This window comes from Triticum urartu, chromosome 3, assembly GCF_003073215.2.
Source record: "Triticum urartu cultivar G1812 chromosome 3, Tu2.1, whole genome shotgun sequence".
Lineage (NCBI taxonomy): Eukaryota > Viridiplantae > Streptophyta > Magnoliopsida > Poales > Poaceae > Triticum > Triticum urartu.
The window spans coordinates 713,760,992-713,777,075 of NC_053024.1; the positions used below are offsets into that span (position 1 = coordinate 713,760,992).

A 16,084-nucleotide genomic window follows, 5' to 3' on the forward strand; every position below is an offset into this window, starting at 1 on the left:
GCGTGCTCCAGCGGTGGCGGGAAAATCGCGCGCGCGGGAAAAGGCGGCAGGTCGCGCGCTTTTTTTGCCGCACCGCTTCCGGCGCGCCTATAAAATGCGGCGCGCGCCACACGCCTATTACACACGCTTCTCTTCCTTTTCCGTTGCCACACGCCCCTCCACCGCTTCCTCGGTTGCTTCCGCTGCCACCCGCGCCACCACTCCAGCGCCCCACCACCATGCCGCCGTGCCGCCGAGGAGTGTCGGGCTACCGCGGCGTCCGCCAGCGCCCCAACGGCGGGTTCTACTCGGGAGATACGGTCCGGCAAACTCCGACTCGGCCTCGGCACCTTCGAGACGGCGCACGAGGCCGCCCGCGCGTACGACGCGGCGGCGTGGCGCCTAGGCAGGCCGCGCCAGCAGATGAACTTCCACGATGTCCACACGCTGCAGCAGGCGCTGGACGTCGCCCCGCCGCCTCGTCTTCGCACGGCACAAGACCGTGTGGAGCACGCTGAGCGGCAGAACCGCCTCCTCGTCGCCCATGAGGACGAGCGGGTCATGGCGGAGTGGCGCCAACACACCCGGAGGACGTATCCTACGAGCAAGCCTACTGGGCAAGGCACCGCGAGGAGGAGACGCAAAGGCGCCGTGCTGAGCGGTTGGACAGGCGTCGGCGGAAGGCCCTGGCGCTATCCCAGTGCGATGTAGTTGAGAATGGTGGTGAGACGGTCTTTACATCTGAGGATGATCGTTGGAAAGACATGTGGCTCGATACCTCAGATCCGACCAGCGAGGATGGCGACGATGACGATGACGACGACGACTGGGAGTAGGCTGTAGCTGCACTAGTAGTTTTTATCTATGTCCTTGCACTATCTAATTAATTTTTATCTATCTATGCTATGAAACTATGTAAAATATCTATGTATCGTTTCTTCTATCTATGAATTTTATTAAAAAAAATGTACGCACTGTTTAGCGCGCGCTGCATTTTAGCGCGGCCGCTGGAGCTACGCGCGCGCGCTCAATTTTAACGCGTCTGCTGGAGCCACCGCTGCCGGCCGCGCCAAACCAGACAAACGGAGCACGGCAAATGCCTTTTTTGCGCGCGGCGCGTTGCGCGGCTGTTGGAGATGCTCTAAGACGAATGACAGAATGAGACAGACTGCAGACAAACACAGAATTTAGCATCCACAAAAAGTCTGTTCTTCTCTTGCATTTGCATGGCAGCATGAAGGTGTTTTGCTCTCTGTTTACACATCAGAAGACTGACAAGTCAAGAAAAAACATACTAGAAAGTATTATTATTATTATTATTGTATCCTCAAACACATCACACCATATTCACAAGTAAGCATCAAATTGCCGCCATTTGGACTCTTCAACTCCTGACTGTGACACCAACAAGAAATGAAGTCCAACCAGAGCAGCGGTCCTTCACATGAGCAGGCATAAAAGAGACATTGGGGAAAATGTGCACTACCAGAGTGAAATCAACTGCAAAGCTAAAGCAGAGGCTAGGCCTATCTTTTAGATCACTCTTTAGTTTTCTAAAAGATCTTATATTAGTTTACAAAGGGAGTAAATAGTAATTACATGCACTTGTGCGCAAGGCACTTGATTCCTATTTCATTGCTGTGCAAATGTCACACAAATCCTAGGGCTTGTGCTATCTACTCCTTTTTACACTGAGCCATATTCAATGTGCCGCCTAATACTACAACTTGTGCGAGTAAATCTTCCATCAAAGTCTATCCGCTGGACTCAGATGCAAGACTTAGAGAGGCAGGCTACTGATCATGCAACTTCATATCCTGGCAATACTGGTGCAGCTAAAGTTACAGCTATGCCTAGCACAGATTATTCAGTTATGTGTTCTCTCAGTGTTTTATTACATCTAATCCCTTGAATTGTCCTCAAGAAGAAAATATCAACAAAGAAAGCTGCTACCAAATGCAACTCCTGAAGCTCTAAAAAGGAAATCCCCCGTGCAAGTTTATCCATTGGACACGGTACCCAGGTGAGGCAAACCTGGAGTTTGAGCAGGAAATGAAAATATGCATATGAAGAGCTGTCAGGGACATGAATCCCAACGGTTTCCAAAACTCTAATGCTAAGCAAACTCTGGAATGATTTACAGCAAGGGAAGATTCCTTCACCAATATGAAGAAGGCATCCATTTGGAATTTATTCAAGCCTTGCAATGAGAATTATACATATGTTTTTGCCAGGGGCATTTCTTGAGCATCATGCATGTACCATCAGCTATCACAACTTCACAGTTTTCACTTACCTAAACCAGAACAAACGCTAGTTCTTCCATTTGCTCGGGATGTAGATTTCTGCCCATGCTTTACTTGTAGGCGAACTGCCAAGCAACTAGATTCTTACCACCACAAGTCACTCGAGCAACACCTTTGCCAATGGCACATATGGCTCTAGGTAACCCACGACATGAAGAAACCATCTAGTACCAAGTAAATTACAAATTAGTGCACCAACAATGATTAGAAGTGTAGCTATAAAATATTCTACAGAAATACACCTGTTTTGCATAATCATAAATTTCAGCATCAGCTTCTGTGATTTTGACTCCCGCATGGTACTTGAAAAGTCTCCAAGCATCTTCGTTCCCGAGGCACTTCATCTGCACAATGTTTGATATCGGGCATCCCATGCGTTCACACATCCTCTGGTTCCTCGATGTAAGAACAACCTTCTGATGACACCCAAGAGGAATCGGTAAACCAATAGCTACCAAGTCTGGGTAGGGTCTATCATGCACGTTGTCTAATAGAAGCAAAAAACTGTCTTGCACTAGAATGTCAGTGATGATCTTAGCTCGGCAATGCTCCTGTAACGACGACATCATCTCCCAATCCAATTTCAAGAAAGAAGCAAGATGATGTTGCATAACTATCACGCTACTGCCACCATCAAGAAATAATATGTGACGGAATGAATCGGCATAGCTAGCAGCAATGAGTGAAAGAAGTCGCGTCTTGCCAACACCCGGCGTGCCCCATAATCCAAAAAAAGACTCATCCGGCCGCACACTCTGTAAAAACTGATGCACCTTATTCTTGTAAATGTCCATCCCCCAAAGGCCATGAATTCGCGACACCATCTCCCAAGCACGAATTGGGGTTTCTAACACTGCTCGCTGGTCAGAGATCTTTGCCTGATTAACAGAACGAGCACCAAACTCCCACATCAGAATGCCGACTTCGCAAATGTTGACACTAACCTGATTCAAAGAACAACATGGTCAGTAAGCTGGGTAGGGGGCAGCTTATTTTGGCAGCCACCCATAAGCCCCAAAAGAACTAGCCCTAAGTCACACGTGAAAAAGCACTTCCTAGTTTGCATGAGTGGGAAAGAAGTCAATTAGATTATGGAAAAAATTAAATATCAAAGCAAGAATGACACGTATGCTAGAGAGCCACATCTTAGTAAACTATAAACCATGGAGAAGGCATACTAGATGTAGAAGACACATGGAAGTAAAGTTATCAGTGTATAATCACCTACATAATACTCCCTCAATCCAAATAAGTGTCACAGTTTGAATTAAGGTTAGTTCAGTCTTAATTCAAAGCTGCGACACTTTCTATGGATCGGAGGGAGTAATATAATACACATAATATGGCATGAAATGCATCAATTGTCGTGGGAGGTTAGTGAAAATGAGTATAGTGTTGGGCCTCTCATCAAAGTGGCGACATGGTCGATATATGGGGCGACTCTTATTTGTTCAGACATGGATCGACAGATTATCATACCTGTATCTTGGGCACCCAGAGGCAGATCAACTTGGGCACCAACAAGCAGACCATGAAAGTAAGCTTTAGTTGATGATGCACTGGAGCCATGCGTCTGAAATGAGAGAAATTGTCAGATCATGCAATAATCAAAATTATACTCTTCGCTTGACATAAAACATGTACTGCATATGGTTGAATAGTTGATACATAAGAGTATTATTAGAACACCTTGGTCAGCATAACAACCACAATATAATTACAGGCCAATGGAAACTCTGGTGATGGACAAAATGTATAAGCAAATGAAAGCAACGAAACATGGCATAGTCGAAACCACAATGAAAAATGTATGGCAAACTTATTCAAGAAAGTGGCCGGTCCCAAACCCGGGTAAAGGAGGAGGGTTATGAAAGACTTGGTGAGCCAACGTCAAAACTCAGCCACTCTTATGGAGATGAAACCCAAAAGAAAATGTATCACCAAAGAACTAGCCATGGACAGGGGTGCATGTAATTGCTATCCATGTGCCAGAACCATGACTTGGTTGCGAGATCTTATGGGTTTCAGCTCTAGCCTATCCCAACTTGTTTGGTGCTAAAGGCTTTGTTGTTGTTGTAAAATTATGCAAGACAGTGGCGTTAAAAAAATCGATGATTGTTAAATAAATATATATCCAATAAATGCTTCAAATATATTGTGTGGATCATGGATGTCACACTCCCCATCTCGAAGCACATGCCCTTCACCACACAAAAAAAAAACCATGTTGCATGAGCAAATCCCACCTTAATGTGGTGAAATTGTTACCATAACTACAATGAATGATGAACCACAAAGATTCGGAAAGGAAGGAGGGAAGTATTTGTTGGACAGATTTTTTTTTTGAGAAAACGCAAAAGACTTGCGTTTCTTTGTATTGAAAAGATAGAGTTTGTTACAGCCTCTGAAGAGGAGCGGTTACAGTCAGCGATCTAAATCAGTGGACATCCCAGGTTTGTGGGAGGATGGCACGCAGGCCACGGGCGCCAGCCCTTGCCCAGAGCTTAGCTTCATCCTTGATTCGCGCAATCAGTGAATTGGTCGAAGGGGTTGCATCGTTGAAGACACAGTCATTGCGAATTTGTTGCACAGATGCTCACCAGATTAATTTTGGTAAAAACTAGTGTGCGCAGTTGAATCACATTCCACTTAACACATAAAAAACTAGAAGTACAGATAATCATGCAGTCTATGGAATTATCAGTTCATACCTTTCTAGTTCAATTGGCCTTGTCTTTTTTGCTAACATGAGAATCAAAAAAAGAGGTACCATCGAAGCACATAAATGACCAAGAGTATGCCCACTAACAATCTGAAGAGTCCACCTATAAATTCGTTTGTCCGCAACCTCTTCTAATCTAGCAAGGATGTACAATCCTGAAATTATTTTGAAGAACAGAAAAAAAATCAGATTGTATAACTTAGGTCATATTAGATTGCACTTTCAGTAAGAGCTACCATAAGTTCATGTCTTGTGAGGAAACTAACTATAAAAAAACACAGTAAATTGAGGTGAATCACAAATAGCAACCTACACAAATAATGAAAATGCATGCATTATATTGAGAGGAACAACACTAACCTGCTGCCCATAACCAGTAGCTTGTTGATGCAAGGGACTTTGGTCTTGCCCAATCATCCAAATTTTCAATAACGAAAATGACCTCAAAAAATGTGAAAGCGGTCACCATCTTGACAAAAAGACCATTATGTAATCCGTCAGTATATTAAATATCACGAAAGTAGGAACAAGAAGGTGCTGAATGTTATATCTACCGTATAGAAGGTCTAGGGAAGACTTACTGGCAATCTGTGCAAAAATAGGGTGCCATTTTTTGGGTTGAGATGGTAATAGCATGAACCAAAGCCAGAAGCAATGACAGTAGCAAAGAGTGTGTAGAGATCCCCCTGTGACCTGCCAGCAGGATAAACATTAGAGTGCTTCAAATCTTAATTCGAGTTAAAACAGGAACCAAAATTAGCATGAGCATTAAGTCTGCACCATATCCTGAAATAGCTTTTGCAGTGGTTAAGGATGAGCCCGGCGAGACCGACAAAAAAGAGGGGGATTGTTGAGATCACATCCAGCGTATTAGGGATCCCTGCAAATAAGGCATAAATGCTATTCGTGGTTATCAAGAGTATTAAACCATATAACTTTACACCAGACTTTCCTTGCACAGAAAAAAAAATGTTCATGATTTATTCTATATGCAGAGGGCACAGGTACTCGGTGTTGATAATCAGAATCATTTATTTTGAATGGAGCTTAACTTAGCTGAATCTACTCTTCAAAAGGAAAACTGATAATGGGACAGAGAGCGTGAACCAGAGGTTAATTACCAAGGAAAAGTGTGCGTTGGTCGGCAAAGTCATGGTAGTCCTCGTCATGCGGGATGGCGGCCATGACAAGCATGAGCATGATGAATATGCCTGTACATGCCACCCACTTCTTCCTACTCACCACATCCATCCACGCCGCCACCCACTTCTTCCACCAACTTACATCCTTCACAGCCACCTTGCGGTTATCCTCACAAGCTTGCTGCTGTTTAAGACGATTGAGCGAAAGTAGTTTGAGATCAGACGATGACGGCACCCGCTTCTTCCTTCTGTTCACATTGTGGTTTTTTACCCAAACTAGTCGCGGATCAAGTGGCACAAACACGTCTTCATTTTCCATACCATAATTTGTCACCTGAAGAGAATATCAATTTCATTGAATTTTCATGATACTATTCTGCAAGTTTGTTCTAAAGGGAAAAACATTGAATCCGCTTATATCCAACCATTTACAAGAAAACAATATAAGGACCAAAGGTGACAAAGAAAGTAAGCCGCATAGGAAATAAGCTGAGTTCAAGTTGCGTCATTAGAAAAAAAAATCACATGTTGAATCATGGTGTACTGATCCCTCCGATCCATATTACTTGTGGCTAAAACGGATGTAACTAGCACTAAAATAGATGCTGCATAACAAGACAAGTGGATCAGATAAGTGATAGCGGGTAGGAACCGATATCTTTGAAGCGTGCTCGTCCATTCTTGCTAGTCTTATGACCTTGTCCCAAGCAAACCCACCTGCTCACATCCATTTGGAGTAATGTACACGACCCCTTATACTACCATATGTAGATTATATCTAATTTAATGCAGAATAGCGGATCACATTGACTGTCCATGCCAAAGTACCGTACGGACAGACATCAATTTTCACACGTTTTACAGTCCAAAGTTACTACACAGACCACCGTGAGCCCTATGCCGTCATCAATTATGCTATTCTCAAACAATCAAGACAAATGTACTGCCTAGCTAGTTTATCACTACAAAATTATACAGGCTACATACATATAGAGTGAGACAATTACTAACACTCAACTATATAACAGAACTAACATAAATTGCTACTCCAGTATAGCAGATTGAACAAGATTAACAGTGATTCGCCCATCTACGAAGCGAGGTATTCCGTTCCGTCCAATTTAAAGGAGTGCAGGCACGGTAACAGTAAGGTAATTAATCCAGGGTCAAAGAACAAGATACCGTGGAGGATTTCCAACGTCCTTTGAGCCTTGAGAAAGATGAGGTGGGCTTCCCCAGCCGTGAAGGGATCGGCGGGGACAGATCTGGCGGCGTCATGGGGTCGGCTCTGTCCCCCTCCCCGATGTCTTGAAATCGGCTGCCTTGCACTGTCGCGTCACCGGAGCCGACGGCCTCCATCATCCCCGCGCGCTCACCGCCATACCAGGAAGCAGGAAGGAAAGGAAGGAGGTAGGGTGGCGTCGTCGGGGGCAGAGGAGGGCATCGGGTGGCTGCAGTCCGGCGGCGGCGGCAGCTGACGAGGGCGTTAGTGTCTCGTCGTCGATGGGCGACGTCGGGTGGCTGCAGTCGAGTAGGGAAGAGAGGAGTGTGTCTCTGCGGCGGCGGGGCGGGGACAGCGGCGGCGGCGGCGGCGGTGTCAGGGAAGCAAGCCCATCTTCAGTTAGGCACCGCAACGCCTTCAGATAAGCAACGGCCCAGATGCGAGGATACCGTTTCGTGGAGATCCAACGCTAGATTAGCGCCAGTTCTTAATTCATCCCCAAACAGTCACTGACTGCTTTTTTTTTAGTATAAAGTGGACTTCGTCGAGGCTCCTAGCTTGTGATATACTCCCCGTTCCTGAATATAAGTCTTTGTAAGATTTTATTATAGACTATATACGGAGCAAAATAAATGGATCTACACTCTAAAATGCATCTATATACATTCATATGTGATTCATGTGAAATCTTTACAAAAACTTATATTTAGGAATGGAGGGAGCATAAGCTGGAGAGCGGGTGGATGTTGGCACGACAAATGAACAAAACCTAGTTCAACCTTTCCCTTCTCGCGTCGCCAGTTTCACTTTCCTCAGCTCGTGTTCTTCTTCTGAAGTTAGCTACTACCTCTGTACCTTTATATAGTGTGCATAACTTTTTTGTCAAAATTTTGATATGTAGTGCGCATTTGCCTTGCAGACCTTGTTTGGATGAGAATACCCCCGCTAGAATCACGGGAGCAATTACTGGTTTCCTTCCTTGCAGTAGAGCACGGACTCGATTCTCCTTCCCTTATCTTTCTCGCCTAACACACGCGCTCACCCTAGTCGTTGTCCCCATGCCCACGGTCATTCAGGGCACACCATCGCCCGACAGCTAGGCGTCACACACTACTATGCAGCGCCTCTCTATTGGGCGTCGCACCTCGTGCCAGCGTGGCAGTCCTGGTCCAGTTGCGGCCCCACAGACAGCACTGCAGCGCCTCAGATTTGGACGCCACACTTGTAATATGCAGCGCCTAGCTTTTGGGCGCTGCACAGTCTGTGTTCCACTTAGGCTGGCCCCACCCTCTCTCCCATCCCACCCCCACCCCACACACCCCACCCCACACAAACCCTTAGCCTTGCGCCTCTCCTCTCTTCCCCTCTCCCCCTCTCAAATCCTTCTCAAATCTTGCAAATCCGAAGTATTTGACCGTGGATTTCGAAGCCAACCCCTCCCTTAGGGAGGTAATCTCCTTCGATCCCCTCGTTTTCATCCATAGGAATTATCACATTTGCTCAAATATTGCTACTTTGGGGAAACCCTAGTTTTGGCTTGGATTTGCAAATTTGTATTGAATCATGTTATGTTTCTTTGCTAATTTGGGTTGGTTAGGCTTTCATAGTATGCTAGGGTTAGAGTTATGTGTGTTTCATGTTGGTGTTAGGGTTATGCTATGGTTAGGGTTGTGGTTATTGTTAAGTGGGGGTTAGGGTTATTAATTCATATATATGTTATGGCATATGTATTTTGTGCAAATATTTTTTGTTAAGTACTTACTTGATATATGTGTGTTTTTTATTATTGTAGGGATGGGGAGAACATGTGTTTATGTTCATCATGTGGATAAAGATGCCTTTTTGAAAGGCAATGTTGAGCCGGACCCGGATGAGCTTGACATGGTGTTTGAGAGTAGTCCAAGCTATGCGGAGCTCTTGGACCAAGTGAGGAAGGATTTGAATTGGATGGACCCAAGTGACGTTGTTGAGTTCGTGGGAAGGCATAATGTTGGTTTTGGAATGCACATCCGTTGGAAGACAATGCGTGTGAACTCCGAGCAACGTTGGGTTGCATACAAGGAGACGGTTGCCGAATCTCTAGACAAGGCTCTTGAGTTATTTGCCTCCAAGAAGGTTGAGTCTACTTTGAATTTGGACTTGAACCGGAACCCCTCCTCATTGGTTGCTAGCACTCCACCACCCATGAACCAAGATCAAATGAGTGAACCTCATTTCACGCAACAAGATTGGCCAACATTGAGCCCGACTCCAAACAACCAAAATGAAGGTTTTGAAGAGGAGAATGATGAGTACGAGGAGGATGACAACGAAGTTGATCTCCATGACAACAATGTGGGTGATCTCGACCAATATCATGTGCAAGAGACAATGGACCAATCCATCCCTTTTTCCCGTGCATATGCATCGGACTCGGATGACGATGGTCCCGATGAAGAAGTTGATGAGGAGGGGTTCACACCGAAGGAGGCCCAAGCATTCAAGAAGGTATTCGAGCGGGATCACAAGACACCATTGTTCAAGGATCTTAGTCTCGCGGATGAAGCCGTTGTGGATGGTGGCAAATGCATATCTCTTGGAGCTAGGCCAAGTTCTCACCGTGATTTGGAAGACGGCAAGAACGGGATATATCCCGGTTGTGAGTTTCAATCCTTCTTGGAATTGAAGATGTGGCTCGACAACTACTCGGTTACGCATTATCGTCCACATAAAGTGGCCAACTCGGACGTCAATGTGCGTTACACGGTCAAATGTGAAGTGCCAAGTTGTCCATGGATTGTGCGTGCAAGGCCATGGAAAGGAGGTCCCACTTGGCGCATAGTGAGTTGTCTACCAAATCACATGTGCCGGCACAAGAATGCGGATGGCAGCTTGTGTACCAACAACACAGACAACTCACGTCCGAGTTCATCGCTTACAGGCTTTCCAACCAAATATCCACACTTCCAACAATGAGCATCAAGAGTGTCATTGACCTTGTGAAAGCCATCTTTCATTACAAGGTGAAGTACGGCAAGGCATGGAAGGCAAAGCAAAGCCGCATTCAAGATGTTGTATGGCAATTGGGAGGAAGCATACAACCGACTCCCTAGGTTGTTGTTAGCTATGGCCACTACAAACCCAGGCATGGTTCACGTGGTTGAGCCTCATGGGCACCAAACATTGATTCACAACGGGAGGACCGTCCGAGTATTTGGCCGTGCATTTTGGGCCTTTGAGCAATGCATGAGGGCTTTTGAGCATTGTCGGCCCGTCATCGCCATTGATGGCACGTTCTTGACCGGACAATACAAGGGCACTTTATTGGTTGCAATAGCAAGTGATGCCAATAACCGGGTGTTGCCTTTGGCTTTCGCTTTGGTTGAGGTGGAGAACAATGATAACTGGGAGTGGTTCTTGCGTCAATTGAGAACAAGGGTATTACCGGCTGAAAGGGAAATTTGTGTCATATCGGATCGCCATCCAGAAATTCTCAATGCGGTGGTGGTTGACATTCCCGGACATAGAAAGTTGCACCATCGATGGTGCATGAGGCACTTTTGTGCAAACTTCTATAGGGCATGTGGTATCAAGGAGTTGGCCGATGATCTTCAAGATTGTTGTCTCGCTTTCACCAACAAGCGGTTTGCCACATTGTTCAATGCAATGCAGTGCTGTTAACTGCCAAACTGCAGAAACAGATTCCATTTTGGCAAATACAAATACTGAACAATTCAACTGAACAAAGACAACATCATTTAGGACAAATACTGAACAAAGACAACTAATAATTTGAACATCACATCTTTTAGGACAACACAAATACCACAATAGTAAGAGTTCACCAACATATAACATAACCAAACAAGTTCATCAACCTAACGAAACGGCTACAAGAGAGCACTTCCATAGTAACAAACACTAATGCCTTCCGCGCGTGTTCCTGGTGCCACGCCTGCAGGCAATCTTCTTCTTCCTGGATGGACGAGCCTCCTCTTCCTGGACTTCCTCCTCCGCCTCCGCCTCCGCCTCATGATCCAAGCTAGCCATCCGCGAGGTCCCTATGACCACCTTTGGGTTGCCTCTATTGTCAAAGTCGTTGGGCGTGTACCAGCGTCTGGGCTGCCTAGGCTTGAACACGTATGGGGACCGAAGTTGAGCGTCCGCCAAAGTCATGTCATCATCAAGCTCATCGCCCTATCACACAATCAAACAATATGGTGAAGACCGACGTCGTAATCAAGTGAGAATCACATCTAAAGGATTAGTCATACCTCTTGGGTGACCGCACCCTCATCATCCTGATAAGCATATGAGGAACTCACATCGTCCCTCTGATGGTGAGATGAGGGGTCTGATGGTGTACCAGACCTAGAGGCAGATGGTTCATCAATTTCGGGATCACGGCAACCGAGAAGATTCGATAACTGCCTTAACTTCCTGGCCTGACGCTGTAACATGAACAAGTGTGGAAGATATGAAACTCCGCAACATAGACTACCTCTCATAGTGAATGCGATTTGTACCTTGAGGAATGCTCGTAGTGGACCATCATCATTGCCTTTTCCAACCGGTGTTTCCTCCAGAATAGACTGGCTCTCATCAGCTGCTTTCTTGATCTCGGTGCACTGCGGATGAGAAAGAATGAACACGTTAGCCATTCAAACATGTGTAATACGGCCAACGGGAAAGTAAAGAAGAAACACTTTACCACATAGTTAATCACCGGAACAGCAGGGACTCCGTGCCCTACCCTGACATCTCTGTTGTACTTCCCCTTTGATAGATCCTCAAAGTTTATGGGTTCTTCAAGAATATCCTCATTATATGCCGGCGGGCCTATCTCAACTCGAGTATTTTCAAGAAGCCATCGTATGTAGTTATCAAAAGCAAGTGGACTATGCTCACGAAGCTTGGCGCGTGCACTGCTACGAGCTTCCTCCACACAAAGCTGGAAGCGGGTAACATACGAAGCATGATGCTTGTCCCAGTCCTTTATCTTCCGCTGCCTTCTCCTGTCCAACCTGCATGGTACAAAACCAAACATTAGCAAAATCAAGGAGTGACGATGCTTAGTCAATACGGTTCATGCTGTCTTACCTATGAAGTGCTTTGTCCGTATCCACCCATTCCGGCGGGTGAGGCTGGAACAGACCAAACTGACAAGACACGCGATCTGGCAAATGAAACTCAACAGCCCAGTTGCATATCAGTGGGCACCGCATACGCCAGAGATCCCTATCCCGCAAGCACATCGGGTTGATGGTAAACTCCGGGGTGTACCCAAGTCTGTCATCGGCGCCATATGGCTGCCATTCCACCTATGAAATAGGGCAACAATGCAAAATTGGTGAATTTTTTTAGGCAAACATGAGAAATGACTGAAGTAATGACCTCGTTACCTGCTCAGGCGTAATCGTGTCCAACTCGGCAACGTACTTCTGGTACATGAGATTGACATCGTTCGTCATCTCGGAAACCACATCCCACTTGTAAGCCCAAGTGGGGCGCCGTAATTCGTCATCTTCATCTTCATACCAAGGATTAAACCTGACGCTCTTCGGGCGTCCAACAGGCAGACGCTCCCAGCTCCATACAGAAAGTAGAAGCATATTACCACCAATGCCTGCACTATCTGTGATCCTGCAACACGCATCGTCCAGCTGCATATGAAAGAAAAACAATGTTAGCTTGACAGCAAGCTTGCATTGCTAATGAAGAAATGAGTTGATCACAAAACAGACCAACTACCTGTCGGTACAAGTAGGCAAGAGTCGCTGAACCCCAGCTCCATTGCTATTGAAGACGGTCAACGCCTTCAGCCACATCCATGGAGCGTTCTTGCCAGTGGAGTCAGGAAACAAAGTCCTTGACACAACATACCACATGTAGACACGAGCATGTGTCTGGATCACGTCATCAGTGGCATCTGGAGGGCACGTCGCAAAGTGAGTTTGAATCTACGTGAAAGCAGCTCCGGATGCTTTCCTTTCCTTCTTCTTCTTCTCTTCTCCCTCCTCTACATCAGCCTCAGCCTCGGTAGGAGCCATACCGATAAGAGCAATCATCTGCTCGCGCCACCCATCAGAATCGGTGCTCATACAGAGTGACATCCCGTCGATAGCAAGACCGGTGATCAACGAGACATCCTCGAGCGTCACGGTCATCTCCCCAGTCCGAAGATGGAAACTATGCATCTCCGGCCTCCACCGATCAGCAAGAGCGGACACCAGTGGAGCGTTCAGATTCGGCGTGGACCGGCTGACCAACTGAATCCACGGGAGTAGTCCTGCCTGCTTGATGTACGGTGTGTACCGCTCATCGTAAGGCATGGCAGGACCAGAGACCCCGTGATACCGAATCTTCAAAGGTTCAAGCTTCTGCAAAAAACAAGTAATGACAAATCTTAGGGCATGTAAATTTCAACTTAAGGCAAAATATTTAGATTACTCGTTATTACCATCTCCTTCTCGCGCATCATGTAGGCCCGGTGTTTCGTGTCGTAGACATCGTCGAGAAGCCAAACCATCCTTACAAATTTCAAACAATAAACATATATGAGTTCATCTCAAATATCGGTAAACACTCAACATTTCATATGTGTTCATCTAAACATCTCATATGTATTCATCTACAAGAATCTCAACATCTCCTTCTCACACAATGAATAAATGATTGTAAATTCTCATATATATCTAGTATGTCATATGTGTTCAAGTAAATCAACATCTCATATTTCAAATAAACTCAACATTTAATATATATCTAAAAAAATTCAACATCTCACATATAGCTACAACACTCAACATCTCATAATTATCTACAAAACTAGGCATCCCATATATATCTAAAAAAAATTACAATCTAGGTTTCACTAACAAGAATCATATAGTGTGGGGGGGGGGGGGTCAAAGGTTCCACCTAATCTTGGGCAAACAAAGATCCAAACCAAGCAAATCAAAGGTTCCACCTAATCTTGGGCAAATCCCTAAAATTGCAACGCATTTACGGAGGAAAAGAAAGGGAACAGAGGAGTTTACCTAGTAGGAGGGATTGGAGATCGAATCCGGGCCTCAAAACTTCAGATCTGAGAGGGGTGTGGGGGGGATCCGAAGGGAGAGCCGCTGCCGCCGCTCTCTGTAAACAGAGCAACTGCTCAGAGGGGGAAGAACTGCTGGGAGGGGCTGGCCCGATGCGGCTTAAGTCAATGTGCAGCGCCCAAGCCATAGGCGCTGCACATTACACAGTGTGGCGCCTATCCCTTGGGCGCTGCACTGCTGTCTGTGGGGCCGCAACCCAACCAGGGCTGCCACGCTGGCAGGAGGTCCGACGCCTGAGGAAGAGGCGCTGCATAGTGGTGTGTGGCGCCTAGCTGTCGGGCGCCACACGAAAGGGTCAGCAGAGTGAAATTTTTTCGAGAGCAGATCATTTTGTGATTTGATTTCGCCCTGAGGTCAAATATATGATTTCTGTCGGGTTTCTCACCCAAAATGTAGTGCCAGCACATGCATTGGTACATGGGATTGAATCTATGCACATTAGATTTCCGAACGGAGGGAGTATCTTTTATCAAATTTCTCATGTTTTGTCAGAAATGCTACACCCCTGGTTCACTGATATCCGAAATACTTATGGGATCCTGAGTACCTAGTAATGCCCTTTGGGCTTACTAATGCCCCATCAACTTTCCAGGAGCTAATGAACTCCATCTTTGCAAAATATAGAAAATTTGTGCTAGTCTTCTTAGATGACATTTGGATATTTAGTGAAGATCAATATACATAACAGGGAAAACATTTTCACAACAGGCTTAAATAGAAAATCAATATTCACAACTAAGCGGGAGCATTTTTTTATGTGTAAGGATTGTCTGTGGCTATGGAGCTCCTATCATCTGGAAAAACTCTACAAGTATCCACTTGAAAGTGTCGATTTTCTCATCACTCATTAGCACCCCACCAAAAAAATAATGCTTTGGAAGTGATTGTTGACACCAACAAAATGACCATACGATAAGTCATATAGATTAGCTTTGTACGTGGTATCCAATGTGATAGCATCGCCAAAACACTTAAACTGCTCAATGCTTACATACTTACCATCTCTGATCATCAGACCAAGAAACCGCATCAATGCAGTGCAACAAAACCTTGTCGAGTGACTGTTGGATTGCAACAGTTTACCCTACAGAGTTTTCTGAAACAACACATGAGAAAATAATCTAAAAAGTGCTTATAAAAAGTGTTTTTTTAGTTAATGAATCATCCTCGCCACACATGCGCACACAAATTCCTGCATACATTTTTTCTGATGGACGTTCAGCCTGCTTTTGGCATACGTGATGACAAAGCCACTCACTGTTGCACGAGCCAACATTCTCATCCACTTCTCGGAACTACGCTTCGCCACCATAACTGTCCATGGGTTCAGAAGAGAACAAATCAGTGGAGCGCCCGCAAGCTTCATGGCTGGAAGCAACCACAAATTCCACAACATCGACTCTGCCCCCGAAAATATCACACACATCTACCCTACAAAGCAATCAGCGACACATACATGATTCTCATCCCGCCAGATCCAACTACGAAGGGAGACGGAGAAGTCAAAACAAATTGTAGTGAAATCAAGCAGCAAAATACCACGACACATAGATTTCTAGTAGGGAAACCCCTAATTAGCAGCATTCAACATTGTGTTGGGGAACGTAGTAATTTCAAAAAAATTTCCTACGCAC

At 45.5% G+C, this 16,084-nt stretch overlaps 2 protein-coding genes and 1 long non-coding RNA gene across 3 annotated transcripts; all 3 read right to left on the bottom strand.

Annotated features, from left to right (window-relative positions):
* Window positions 1-992: 992 nt before the first annotated feature.
* On the bottom strand, window positions 993-6,477 carry LOC125547266. Its single transcript, XM_048711211.1, has 8 exons — window positions 6,129-6,477; window positions 5,788-5,887; window positions 5,589-5,700; window positions 5,368-5,476; window positions 4,997-5,162; window positions 3,765-3,858; window positions 3,040-3,229; window positions 993-1,147 (listed from the first exon to the last, which is right to left on the bottom strand). The coding sequence occupies exons 1-8, from the start codon at window positions 6,466-6,468 to the stop codon at window positions 993-995; spliced, it is 1,266 nt and encodes a 421-aa protein (XP_048567168.1). The 5' UTR covers window positions 6,469-6,477.
* Window positions 6,478-11,491: 5,014 nt separating this feature from the next.
* On the bottom strand, window positions 11,492-13,517 carry LOC125547267 (serine/threonine-protein phosphatase 7 long form homolog). The gene is made up of 7 exons (XM_048711212.1): window positions 13,374-13,517; window positions 13,102-13,146; window positions 12,753-13,013; window positions 12,451-12,671; window positions 11,877-12,374; window positions 11,625-11,801; window positions 11,492-11,547 (listed from the first exon to the last, which is right to left on the bottom strand). The coding sequence occupies exons 1-6, from the start codon at window positions 13,515-13,517 to the stop codon at window positions 11,783-11,785; spliced, it is 1,188 nt and encodes a 395-aa protein (XP_048567169.1). The 3' UTR covers window positions 11,492-11,547; window positions 11,625-11,782.
* A 35-nt stretch (window positions 13,518-13,552) lies between these two features.
* On the bottom strand, window positions 13,553-14,655 carry LOC125549357. The gene is made up of 3 exons (XR_007301319.1): window positions 14,391-14,655; window positions 13,811-13,880; window positions 13,553-13,730 (listed from the first exon to the last, which is right to left on the bottom strand). It is a non-coding gene; the product is annotated as an uncharacterized LOC125549357 (long non-coding RNA).
* Window positions 14,656-16,084: the final 1,429 nt, after the last annotated feature.

Bases quoted from the DNA above. Each gene is read 5' to 3' on its own strand.
- LOC125547266 (XM_048711211.1), bottom strand. From the start codon at position 6,468: ATGGAAAATGAAGACGTGTTTGTGCCACTTGATCCGCGACTAGTTTGG. The intron at 5,888-6,128 runs GTAATTAACCTC...CCTTATTTGCAG, and splicing joins CCAACGCACACTTTTCCTTG to GGATCCCTAATACGCTGGAT. The intron at 1,148-3,039 runs GTGTGCGGCCGG...GTTTGTCTGCAG, and splicing joins GGTGCATCAGTTTTTACAGA to TCTGTCTCATTCTGTCATTC.
- LOC125547267 (XM_048711212.1), bottom strand. From the start codon at position 13,517: ATGACCGTGACGCTCGAGGATGTCTCGTTGATCACCGGTCTTGCTATC. The intron at 13,014-13,101 runs GTAGTTGGTCTG...TTTCATATGCAG, and splicing joins TTGCCTACTTGTACCGACAG to CTGGACGATGCGTGTTGCAG. The intron at 12,672-12,752 runs GTAACGAGGTCA...CCTATTTCATAG, and splicing joins ACACGATTACGCCTGAGCAG to GTGGAATGGCAGCCATATGG.